This window comes from Symphalangus syndactylus, chromosome 2 (genome assembly GCF_028878055.3).
Source record: "Symphalangus syndactylus isolate Jambi chromosome 2, NHGRI_mSymSyn1-v2.1_pri, whole genome shotgun sequence".
NCBI lineage: Eukaryota > Metazoa > Chordata > Mammalia > Primates > Hylobatidae > Symphalangus > Symphalangus syndactylus.
Genome location: NC_072424.2, coordinates 114,977,514 through 114,990,848, shown reverse-complemented (window position 1 = coordinate 114,990,848; position 13,335 = coordinate 114,977,514). Strand labels below are relative to the sequence as shown.

At 40.2% G+C, this 13,335-nt stretch overlaps 1 protein-coding gene across 3 annotated transcripts in view; it reads left to right on the top strand.

Moving 5' to 3' along the window:
- The window catches only part of IL22RA2 (interleukin 22 receptor subunit alpha 2), a 29,936-nt gene extending 18,592 nt beyond the window's left edge, over nt 1-11,344 (top strand). For 2 of the 3 annotated variants that reach the window (XM_055265154.2, XM_055265144.2), the window contains 3 exons: nt 4-182; nt 7,274-7,443; nt 9,390-11,344. In XM_055265154.2, the coding sequence (XP_055121129.1) occupies nt 4-182; nt 7,274-7,443; nt 9,390-9,539 (499 nt within the window). In that variant the 3' untranslated portion in view covers nt 9,540-11,344. The remainder of the gene's footprint in view (nt 1-3; nt 183-7,273; nt 7,444-9,389) is intronic. The other variant, XM_055265164.2, reaches the window with a different exon arrangement.
- The last annotated feature ends 1,991 nt before the right edge of the window (nt 11,345-13,335 follow it).

Here is a 13,335-nt window from a genome sequence, read left to right as displayed (position 1 = left end):
CAGATATGGACAGAGACAATGGAAAAATAAAGAAGACTGTTGGGGTACTCAAGAACTTTTTTGTGACCTTACCAGTGAAACCTCAGACATACAGGAACCTTATTACGGGAGGGTGAGGGCAGCCTCGGCTGGGAGCTACTCAGAATGGAGCATGACGCCGCGGTTCACTCCCTGGTGGGAAAGTGAGTTCCATGGAGTTTCTTTGCCCTTGTTCTTCCTGCTTTTGGACAGCCCTCCCGGAGCACGGCTAGCGACCAGGCCTTGTGCTTTGCTGAGGTCTCTACATCATTATCCCATCTGGTCTAATTCTCAGAACAGCTCTAGGAGATAGCTTTTATTATCCTAATTTTCTAGCCCAGAACATCAAGATGTAGAGGCTTTAGTCATTGCTCCAATCTCATGACCTGTATTATCCAAGTCAGGGTTCAAATTTGCTACATCTGACTGCAGAGCCTCCACTCCATCAATTTGTTACCTTTTGTGTGTGTGTGTGTGTCTCTCTCTCTCTCTCTTTCTCTGTGTGTGTGTGTGTGTGTGTGTGACAGGGTCTCGCTTTTTCACCCAGGCTGGAGTGCAGTGGCACGATCTTGGCTCACTGCAACCTCTGCCTCCCCGGTTCAAGTGATTCTCCAGCCTCAGCCTCCCGAGTAGCTAGGATTACAAGTGTTTGCCACCACGCCTGGCTAATTTTTGTATTTTTAGTAGAGATGGGGTTTCACCATGTTGGCCAGGCTGGTCTCAAACTCCTGACCTCAGGTGATCCGCCCCCCTTGGCCTCCCAAAGTGCTGGGATTATGGGTGTGAGCCACCATGCCCAGCCCCCAAAAAAGTATTTTTAGACAGCATAATTTTTCATAGTGCCCTAGTCCTTCCCCAAACATGAGGGTTAAGTTCATGAAAATATTCATTAGAGGAATTTTCTGTTGAGGAAATTAAGACTTTTAGTCACCTCCCCAAAAAGGCAGCCCAAAAGTGCTTTCTCAGTATCCATCCTGAATGATATTTACTCCTCTTTTAGTTTAGTCACAATCATAGAATAATATAATCTAAGATATAGGTGATAAAATTAACCATTACCAACAGATATTGGATAAAATAGTAGAGAAAAGAAACAGAGAGAGAGAGAGAGAGAGAAGGGGTTTAATGTATAAAGATGTGCGTAAATAGAACAAGAAAGAAAATAAAGATATTTACCACAATCCTCATAATTGCAACTAGTCATGAAGCTGTAGTTAATATTTATGACTTCTTCCTTCATTATAAACTCAACATTCACTTTCTTTTCAGTCAGCACTTCAGCTCTTTGTCCATGAGGAGTTTGAGTCCTTTTGGTGTTTCCTGTCTCAGCTCGACCTAACCTTACATTAATTTTTAATCACTGAATAGAGAAGCTCTAAGAGGCACACCAGAGGCTACCAAGAATTCTTCCACCTGACCCCATTGTATTTATAACTGTGTTGTGCCTTGAAAATAAGAATGAATAACCCTAGACAATATAAGAACCTCATTTTCTTTTTGTTAGTTAAATGGCACGAGGTGCTCCAAATGGTCAGGAGAGAGCCTCGACTTCCAATTTTTGGAAACCATATTTGTTATAAACCGGAAGAATTCAAGGCCAAGCATATGGGAAACAAAAACACGTCATGAGTTGTTCACTACGGGTAACAGTCGGAGTTGCCCCTCTCACTTCTACTTCTTGTATCCTAGACCAGTGAATTCTGTCTATGGAAGAAATAGCACCATATATTGGCCCTAGGCTTAGTGAAGCATTTACCAATTGGAGCATTTACCAATTCATATGCCAATTCACAAGACGTCTCTCAAACTGAGTTTTCAATTCTCCATTTCACCTTCCTATAAAGTCATGGATTTCTGAGTGACAAATATATGATATATATTTGTCCTATGGGTCTTGAGACCTTGCTTCACTCCTTTCACATTAACTTAAGTTCTTTGTCATAAGCAATGTATTGTGGAGTACTATGCTCATGAATAAGGCATTGACTACATCTATGGGTGTATGTGTGGTCCCAGGGGTGGTGAGAGGTCTGCTAATAAAAGCATTGAAGCAGTAAATAAAAATCTATAAACAAAATCTGTAACCAGAATCTATACCCAGCAATAAAGAAAAACTATAACCAATGTCTCTTGCTCCCTCCCTTTTGGAAGGGAACAAAAATAAACCTACCTGCAACGAGATGGAAGATGAGAGCCCCTGGAATATGGCACTATACTAGGGGTTCAACATTGATCTTCCTTACTGGAAAGTTGGACACTCTGCAGGTCAGACCAACTTTGGTAAGAGGAGATCCATATTGTTAAGTCCATATATAGCCTCCATCATGCAACTATTTTGTTCAAGAGCCCATAGAGCAACTATAGGACACTGGGGAAATAGATGGTCGCTGCATCCACTTAGATTTTTTTAAACAGCCTTATTGAGATATAATTCACACAGCTTATATTTTAAGCATATAGCATACAGTTTAATGGTTTTTACTATATTCACAAATATGTACAACCATCACTCACAGTCAATTTTAGAACATTTTTATCACCTCAAAAAGCAACTCCATACCCTTTGGCTATCACCTTCCAGTCTCGCCATTCCCTTAGCCCTCAGCCCTGGCAACTACTAATCTTTCTGTCTCTATAGAGTTCCCTGTTCTAGATAGACTCATATAATACATGATTTTTTTGACTGGCTTCTTTCACTTAACATGTTTTCAAAGTTCATTCAGATTGTAGTATGTATCAGTACTTCATTCCTTTTTGTGGCCAAATAATAATACATTATATGGATATACCACATATTATTTATTCCTCAGTTGATAGACATTTGGGTAGTCTCCACTTTTTGGCTATTATGAATAATGCTGCTATAAACAGTCATGTAAAAATTTTTGTGTGGGAGTTTTGTTTTTTTTTTTTTTTTTCTTGTTTGTTTTTTTGAGAGACAGGATCCTGCTCTGTCACCTAGGCTGGAGTGCAGTGGCACAATCATAGCTCACTTCAGTCTTGAAACCCTGGGCTCCAGCAATCCTTCCACCTCAGCCTCCCAAGTAGAAAGGACTATCAGGCCTACGCCACCACGCAGAGCTGGGCATACCTTTTTATTTCTCTGCAATATATACATAGGAGTGGAATTGCTGGGTCTCATAGTAACTCTATGTTTAATCATTTGAGGAAATGCCAGACTACTTTCAAAGCATCTGCACTATTTTACATTCCCATCAGCAATATATGAGAGTTTTGATTTTTCCACATTTTTACCAATCTTTTTTGACTATAGCCATCCTAATGGTATAAAATGGCATCTCATGTGGTTTTTATTTGCATTTACCTGCTAATTAATGATGTTGAGCTTCTGTTTTATGCTTATTGGCTATTTTGTACCTTCCTTGGAGAATTGTCCATTGAGATCCTTTGCCCATTTAAAAAATTTAATCATATCTTTTTATTTTTGAGTTGTAAGAGTTCTTTATATATTCTGCATACCAATGCCTTATCAGATATATGATTCTCAGCTAGCTCCTCTCATTCTGTGGGTTGTCTTTTTACTTTCTTGATGGTATCACTTGATACCAAGTTTTAAACTTGGATTAAATCCAATTTATCTATTTCTTCTTTTGCTGTTTGTGCTTTTGGTGTCATATCTAAGAATCCTTTGCCAAATCCAAAATCATGAAGATTTACCCTATATTTTCTTCCAAGAGTTTTATAGTTTTATCTCTTACAGTTCAGTCTGATTCATTCTGAGTTAATTTTTGTATATGGTGAGAGGTAAGGGTCCAGTACTATTCTTTGGCATATGACTATCCAGTTGTCCCAGCACCATTTGTTGAATATTATCCCATTGAGAGTTCTTGGCACACTTGCTGAAAATCAATAGACTATAGAAGTGTGGTTTATTTCCAGACTTTCAATTCTATTCTATTGATCTATACATTTATCATTGTGCCCATACCACACTATTTTGATTATTGTTGCTTTGTAGTAAGCTTTGAAATTGGGAAGGGTGAGCCCTCCTCTTTATTCATCCTTTTCAAGATTGTTTTGACTATTATGGGTTCCTTGCAATTATCTAACCACCGAGATTTTTTAAGACCACTTTTCAGTATGAGCCTTTTGCTTTGCATTCATATGGCCACAGAAATTTCACATTCTGTATCTTAGTACTTAGGGATCCATCCATACACCTCTTCTAACTGGTGCAAGGTCCAATTAGATCCAGATTAATTGGATAATGTCCAAAATGCTAGATGCATTTTCCCCCAACTCTCTAATTAGCAGGTGTGTGGAATAGAGTTGAGCAAACTAATTCATGGTAACTCTCACGTTGTTTCTTGGATACATTGAAATTCAAGGCCAATACACTCAACAAGCAATTCTCTAGTTGAGGAAAAGGAGATTTCATGACTAAGCTGATGAACACCAGTGAAGGGAATTCACAGATCAGTTTGATTATTATATTCAAGCCTAGAAATAGGGTCACATTCAAATTTACTTATCAAACAAAGCTTCCTTTAGTCTAAGCCATTAGGCCAGTCAGGTAAGAATAGCCAAAGACATTGACTGACACAGCTTTAGCTCAATTCTATTTAAATTGGGATAGTGTTGAGTTAAGAAGGGTTTGTGTGTTTTCTGTATGACCATTCTCCCTAAAAAAAAAAAAAAAAAAAAAAATCAGAAAAGAAAAGAAAAAAGCTTTAGACTGGATCCTTTAAAAAGCCATTTTATTTCAGGGCCTCTTAGTAGAAGAATAAGAAACCTAGTCTATAGCTACTACTCTTGTTGACGCAATAGTGAGAGGAATCACCCACTCATCTGCCTCCTCACCCCCAGGTTTGTGCTCTCCCACCACAGCTCCTAAGAACTTCCGAAGAACGTATTTCAAAAAACATGTTTCTAGGTGCTCAGGACAGCATGTTCGTGGCATCTGTGATACAGACTAATGAGCCAGCTGCATGCATTGGCTCCTCTGACACCTGTTTTTGAGCAGCAGGATGTTATCTTAGATTAATAAGTTCTGATTTATAGTGTCTATCTAGAGACAAAGCAAGATTTTAAAAATAAAATAAAACAAAATAAACTTTCTTCAGTTAAAAGCAGCATTTGATACTTAGTGAGATTTCAGTATTGTTTGACCCTAGAATTGCTTGGATTAAAAATAGGTGTGAAGGCCAGGTGTGTTGGCTCCATGCCTGTAATCCCAGCACTTTGGGAGGCCAAGGTAGGAGGATCACTTGAGGCAAAGAATAGAGCATTCCAAGCAAGGGAACAGCATTTGCAAAGGCCCTCTGGCATAGCAAATGCAAGGGACTGAAAGACAACCGATATATTGAAGAAGAGCATGCAGGAAGGAGTCCGTAATGAGGTGGGACTGGAAAGGTAGGCAGGTACAAGAATTTTTTAAGGAGTTGTGACTTCCTCCAGAAAAATGTAATTTTACTCAGGAGCCAGTGTATAGTGATCAGGCTTGTGTATAGAAAAGATCATTTTGACTATATTTGGGGGAACAGGTTGGATGCAGATAAGTGAAGTAGCAGGTTACTAATAATAGTCTACAGGAGACACAATTTGGCTTATGAAAAGGACTAGAGAAAATTTATTCCTGGAGGGACATTTAGTAAGAAAAATTGGCAGGACCAGGTGATAGATTGGATATAATGGTGAAGAGAACATGTCAAAGATGACCTGTAAGTTTCTTGCATGTGTAATTAGATGAATCGCTGAGATGTTTTTGATGGGGTTTGATGAAAAAGACCAGTTTGGTGGGATGCAAGGTAATACAGATTATGAGTTTGGTTTTGAATATGTTAAGATGTTTTTAAGAGATCCAAGGGACATATCTCTTCAGATCCAAGACTCAAAGTAAAGTCTTTATTAGAGACAAAAATTTGTGAGTCATTTCATGCATACAGTACAGTGGGCATTGATAGGATTGCCTAGGGAGAGAGTAGTGAGTGAGAGGCAGTTTTGAGTAAGACCAGATATTGCGGGACTCTCACCCAAAGATGCGGGAGTAAGAAAAATCTTAAAAGGAGACTGAGAAGGAATAGCCAAAGAGGTAGGAGGAAATCTGTGGCTGATATGTTCATGAATAGTGTGGGAAGGTAATATTTCAAGGAGAGAGCTGTTAAAGAGTAAAGTGCTATGAGGTCAAATAATCTTGACTTGGTCTTGTAACACAATCACAATCCAGTGAATGGGTCAAGAAATTTGCAACTGATTGCAAAACTGATTTTGCAATCAGTTGCAAAATCTAGCATCACAGATCATAAGCCAGGAGCCCTGTGATGTCCGCAGCTGGCTCACTGATATGACAATGCCTGAAATATGTGCCTGAATACAAAAGGGACATGTGTATTTAAAGTTAATTATCACATTATTCCAATATAGTTGGAAAGTGCTTTAAAAACTTATGGTTCCAAATTAAATAGCCTGGGAGTAAGAAACTCTCTTCTTCTAAAACACTTAGAAATTCTGGATAAAATAAAACACATTCTCCAAACTCCACAGAGGGGCAAAAATGAAAATAAAGGGAATCCTTGGGGGCCAAAACAAAGTAAACGGAAATCAAAGGGGAACCAGAAGACCAACACAGTGACTGCCCCAGCTGCCCTGAGGGCATTTGCTGGATGTGGTAACTAGACCCTGAGTGGTAACAGCCACTCCCAGGACAAAAGACAAGGTTTTAGGCCAGCACAAGGCAGGGAGTTAGAACTAATACCCCCACAAAAATCTTAGAACCTCCAAGGGCTACACTGTCAATAAAAAGTCAGACTAGCCTGGGTGTGGTGGCATGCACCTGTAATCTCAGCTACTCAGGAAGCTGAAGGAGAATCACTTGAGTACATGAGTTCGAGCACAGCCTGGGCAACATAATGAGATCCTGTCTCAAAAAAAACCCAAAACCAACCAACCAAACAAACAAACAAAAGGCGGACTAAGAAAAGCCCTTCCAATAAACAGAGGAAAGTAATTTGTACGTTTCCATCTTTATTCTGCTAAGAATCTAATACCCCCTACATTTACAAAGGTTTGAGATTCAAATACATATGCAATTTTCTTTTTTATTTTTGTTTTTTGACATGGGTCTCACTATGCCACACAGGTCGTAGTGAAGTGGCATGATCATAGCTCACTGCAGTCTCAGCCTCCCTGGGCTCAGGTGATCCTCCCACCATGCTGATTTGTCATTATAAGTAATGTGTCTGTATATAATACATTCCCTTGATGATTTGTCAAATTTTTATGTTTTTTTCTCCAGCAAAAATAGATCCTCCAGTCATGAATATAACCCAAGTCAATGGATCTTTGTTGGTAATTCTCCATGCTCCAAATTTACCATATAGATACCAAAAGGAAAAAAATATATCTATAGAAGATTACTATGAACTAGTATACCGAGTTTTTATAATTAACAATTCACTAGAAAAGGTAAGTTCAGATGAATAGATATATTTAGAGTTTTTTTCTTTTGTTTATTTAACCAATATTTTGGTCATATGAGATGTCCTCTTCTGCTACTCTGCCTCCTCTTATTTTTCCTTATCTTTAATTCCTTCTTACTCTCAGCCAGCATTGATCCACGGTTGGTGGTGGCATCACCATCAGAATGTGTGTGTGTGCCCTTTCCATCCTTCAGTTTGTCTCCACAGTCTTCCCTGCATATCTAAAGATTGGTATTAACAGTATTTAATTCCATGTGACTGCCACAAATATTCATTTTTATGGGCTTTGCACACCTTATTTATTTATTTATTCATTTATTTATTTATTTATTTTTAGACCAGGTGTCACTCTGTCACCCAGGCTGGAGTACAGTGGTGATCATAGCTCACTGTATCCTCTAACTTCTGGGCTTAAGTGGTCCTCCTGTTTCAGCCTCCTGAGTAGCTGGGACTACAAGCATGCACCATCATATCCAGCTTTTTTTTTTTTTTTTTTTTTTTTTTTTTTGTAGAGGCAAAGTCTCACCATGTTGCCCAGGCTGGTCTCAGACTCCTGGCCTCAACCAATCCTCCTGCCTTGGCCTCCCAAAGTGCTGGGATTGCAGGCATAAGCCACCATGCCCAGCCTCACACTTTATTTTAAAATAGCTTTTGAATCACATGATTATTTTTGTGCCAGTTTTGCTGCGATTTTTTTTTTTTTTTTTTTTTTTTTAGACAGGGTCTGGCTCTGTCACCCAGGCTGGAGTGCAGCAGTGCGATCACAGCTCATGGCAGCCTTGACATCCTGGGCTCAAATTATCCTCCCACCTCAGCCTCCCAAGTAGCTGGGACTATAGGTGCGTGCCACCATGCCCAGCTGTTTTTTTGTACTTTTGGTAGGGACAGGCTCTGGCCATGTTGCCCAGGCTGGTCCTAAACTCCTGGGCTCAACTGATCCGCCTGCCTTGGCCTCCCAAACTGCTGGCATTACAAACATGAGCCACCATGCCCGGCCTTGCCGTGGTATTCTAATCCACCATCAGTGCTTCCATCTGGATTTGGTGGATAATTGAATTTGTTCCTTTTTTGGTGTCATCTAAGATGAGGGGTTTTTGTTGTAAGGAGCAGAAACCGTAGTCTAACTTGTTTAGAAACAAAAGAGGAGGGGAGGGATTATTAGGAGATAGGAAAGCAATCTCAGCGACAGAGGCAGGGCGTGGAGTGCCAGCAGGCTTACTGGTGACTGGGAAGGGAAACGGAAGTGAGTTCTGAGGGATCCTCCTCTGTCTCTCGGACTTTCTGTCTCTCTGTGGCCACAGTTGCATGCCTGCAGTTATCTCTGCTCATCTCGCTGCACATCATTCTCGCTGCACACTTCAAATTCTTAAAAAGAAGGCCAGGTGGGGTGGTTCACACCTGTAATCCCAGGACTTTGGGAGGCTGAGACAGGCAAATCATTTGAGGTCAGGAGTTCAAGATCTGCCTGGCCAACATGGTGAAACTCCATCTCTACTGAAAATACAAAAATTAGCCAGGCATGGTGGTGTGCGCCTGCAATCCCAGCTACTCAGGACGCTGAGACACGAGAATCCCTTGAACCTGAGAGGCAGAGGTTGCAGTGAGCCGAGATAGTGACACTGCACTCCAGGCTGGACGACGGAGTGAAACTGTGTCTCAAAAAACAAACAAAATTCTTAAAAAGAAGACTGACCACAGGGTCAACCAGCCAACAGCCCTCAAGGAGAAGTCAAGTTGCACCTACACAGCCACTTGCCTTGTCCCTTTACCAGGCTATGGCCTAGGACTCTAGAAAAGAAGGGTATGTCTGGGAAGAAACCCCACAACCCATCTACTGCTGTGGCCATGTACAACTTGCTAATTTAAACAAAAATGCAGCTGTGACTTAATGGCAGCCATTTACCAACTGATTATTTTCTCTCTTGTGTGTAGGAGCAAAAGGTTTATGAAGGGGTGAACAGAATGGTTGAAACTGAAGCTCTAATACCACACTCCAGCTACTGTGTAGTGGCTGAAATATATCAGCCCATGTTAGACAGAAGAAGTCAGAGAAGTGAAGAGAGATGTGTGGAAATTCCGTGACTTGTGGAATTTGGCACTCAGCAATGTGGAAATTCTAAAGCTCCCTGAGAATGGGATGACTCCTGTTTGAAGGATCTTATTTAAAATTGTTTTTGTATTTTCTTAAAGCAATATTCACTGTTCCACCTTGGGGACTTCCTTGTTTATCCATTCTTTCATCCTTTATGTTTCATTTGTAAACTATATTTGAACAACATTCCCCCCGAAAAATTGAAATGTAAAGACGAGGCAGAGAATAAAGTGTTCTAAGAAATTCAGAACTTTATTTCTGAATGTAACATCCCTAATAACAACCTTCATTCTTCTAAGACAGCAAAATAAAAATTTAACAACCAAGGAATAGTATTTAAGAAAATGTTGAAATAATTTTTTAAAAATAGCATTACAGACCGAGGCAGTCCTGAAGCAATCGCTTTTCACTCTCTTATTGAGCCAATTAAATCGACATTGCTTTGATAATTTAAAATTTCTATATGGATGAATATTTTTCATACATTTCTATTTTATATGAATATACTTTTTATATATTTATTATTATTAAATATTTCTACTTAATGAATCAAAATTTTGTTTTAAATTCTACTTTATGTAAATAAGAACAGGTTTTGGGGAAAAAATCTTATGATTTCTGGATTGATATCTGAATTAAAACTATCAACAGCAAGGAAGTCTACTCTATACAATTGTCCCTCATTTAAAAGATGTATTAAAGTTTTCTTTTCTATGTTTCTTTTTGTTTTGTTTCGTTTTTAATCCTGTCTTAGAAGAATTTATTTTTATTTTCAAAATTAAATGTAATTTTTTTAGTGACAAAGAAGAAAAGAAACCTCATTACTCAACCCTTCTGGCCAAGAGTGTCTTGCTTGTGGCGCCTTCCTCATCTCTATATAGGAGGATCCCATGAATGATGGTTTATTGGGAACTGCTGGGGTCCATGCAGAGAACTCAGCTTGAAGCTGGAAGCACACAGTGGGTAGCAGGAGAAGGACTGGTGTTGGTGGGTGTCTACAGAGACCATAGAGCTAGACAAAGCCCTCCAAACTGACCCCTCCTGCCCACTGCCTCTGCTGAGTAGAAATCTGGTGACCTAAGGTTCAGTGTGGTCAACAGAAAGCTGCCTTCTTCACTTGAGGCTAAGTCTTTATATATGTTTAAGGTTGTCTTTCTAGTCAGGAGATACATATCAGAGAACATTTGTACAATTCCCCATGAAAATTGCTCCAAAGTATGATAACAATATAGTCGGTGCTTCTAGTTATATGCAAGTACTCAGTGATAAATGGATTAAAAAATATTCAGAAATGTATTGGGGGGTGGAGGAGAATAAGAGGCAGAGCAAGAGCTAGAGAATTGGTTTCCTTGCTTCCCTGTATGCTCAGAAAACATTGATTTGAGCATAGATGCAGAGACTGAAAAATAAAATTTACTTTGATCTCTGTTTTTGAATTCTTATTATTTATATTTTGCTTACTACCTTTTTTGCCTTTTGTCCTTTTGTGGGGAGGGCGATGAATTAAGAGTAGTGGGGTGGGTGGGGAGTAAGTAAAATTTCAAATAGCATTTTAGTGAATGCAATTCAGTAGTCCTGAAGCCTGACTTAATAAAACAAAATTCATTTATGGTTGTTTCATGAAAGTTATTAAATAGCATCAAGTTTTGTTTGTATATTGTTTGCCTTGCTCTGGTTTTGCTTTTGTGCTTAGGCAAGTGCAAAATACTCTGTGAAAATCATAATTGTCATCTTCTTCATGGTGTTAGGGATATATTGTCACATGATTTCAATAAATCCTTTAATTTTTTGCTTTGCATTTTGGAATATTTGTTATTTGAGCTTTTAAAAGAAGAATACAATGTTTAAGTCTGCCAGATGAAATTCCAATTAAACATCTTAGGCCCACACGAAGTTCCAGCCAGGAAAGAGCAAACAGTGTTGAGCCCGTCTGAGCTTGCCCCGTGATCAAATGCAATCCCAGTCTTACAGCTGCTCAGGCCAAAAGCGTTGAGGTTATCTTTGTCTCCCCCGCTTTTTTTCACATCATATATATTCAATGCACCAATAAATTCTATTGCTCTACCTCCAAAATACAACACTTCTCAGAACTACCTATTCCAGGCCGCCATCATTTCTCCTCTGGATGGTCACTATGGCTACCTCACTGGTGTCCCCGCTCTGCTTGCCTCCCTCCAGTTTTGTCTTAACAGGGTGGCCAGCATGAGCCTTGGAACATAAATCAGATCATGTCACTTTCCTGCTCTAAAACCGCCAATGGCTTCCCATCTCATAAGGGTAAAAACCAAAGTCTTTATAATGGCCTCTAAGGCGCTGTATGATCTGTTTCCTTTCCTCATAATCTCACAGGCCTCACTCCCTAATTCTCACCTTGCTCACTCTCCTCCAGCACACAGACCCCTTGCTTGCCCTCAAATACAAATTCCCTAGACTTCTGGGCCTTTGCACCTGTTATTTGCTGGAAGGCTGTACCCCCAGGTTTCCATAGATTCACTTCCTCACCTCTGTCAGATCTTTGCTGGAAGACTGCCTTATCAGTGAGGCTAACTTCACTATTCCATTTAAAGTTGCAACCTACCCTCTGCAATGATCTATACCACTCAGTTTCCTTCCCAGCACTTAAATCACCTGACATGCTATAGTTTACTTGTTGACCTTGTTTATTGTTTATCTTCCTCCTCTTCCACTAGAATGTAAAGGCAGGTTTCTGGTTCTTTTTCCACAGCCATATCTTCATTATCTATAACAGAACTTGGTACCTAGTAGACAATTAGTATTTGTTGGATAAACTAATGAAGCAAGAGTAGAAGCACTGAGAGCATGAGAGGGGTGGGTCAGGAGATCAGGAGGGAGGCTTTTCTTGTAATTTCTTACAACTTGTTGCCTCATCTTCCTCCATGGGTAAGTGTGGGAAAGTGGGCCATTTTTTACCAGAATACAGACACCAAGATGTGTGGAGACCAGATCTCGTGCAGTCCTGGTGCCACAGCAGAGAGCTATTCTAGAATCATCATTCTTCCTCCAACTGAGTGTCACTTCCTAGGTATTGTTTCTTCTCCCTGGCTGGTGGTCAAGCCCAGAAGTCCTGTCCCAGATTTTCTTCAAAAGGAGAGAGGGAGTAAAATTGGGTATGGAAAAAAGACATACTCATATTGACAAAAAGAATTTTAGAGTCTTCTCTAAAAAGGCTGCGGCAAGTAGATAAAACCATGAAAAACCAGGATGCCCCATGTGATTGCTAATATTGAGTGTCAACTTGACTGGATTGAAGGATGCAAAGTATTATTCCTGGATGTGTCTACCAGGGTGTTGCCAACAGAGATTAATATTTGAGTCAGTGACTGGGAGAGGCAGACCCACCCTCAATCTCGGTGGGCACCATCTGAGCAGTTGCCAGCGCAGCTGGAGTAAAGCAGGTAGAAGAAGATGGAAAGAACAGACCTGCCGAGTCTTCTGGCCTCCACCTTTCTCCCGTGCTGGATGCTTCCTGCCCTCGAACATCAGACTCCAAGTTCTTCTGCTTTTGGATTCCTGGACTTACATCAGTGGCTTGCCGGGGCTCTCAGGCCTTCAGCCACAGACTGAAGGCTGAACTGTCACTTTTGAGGTTTTGAGACTCGCCTCTAGTCCCAGCTACTTGGGAGGCTGAGGCAGGAGAATTGCTGGAATCCGGGAGGCGGAGGCTGCAATGAGCCAAGGTCATGCCACTGCACTCCAGCCTAGTGACAGAGCAAGACTGTGTCTCAAAAAAAAAAAAAAAAATCTATTTGTCCAGCATAAATGGAG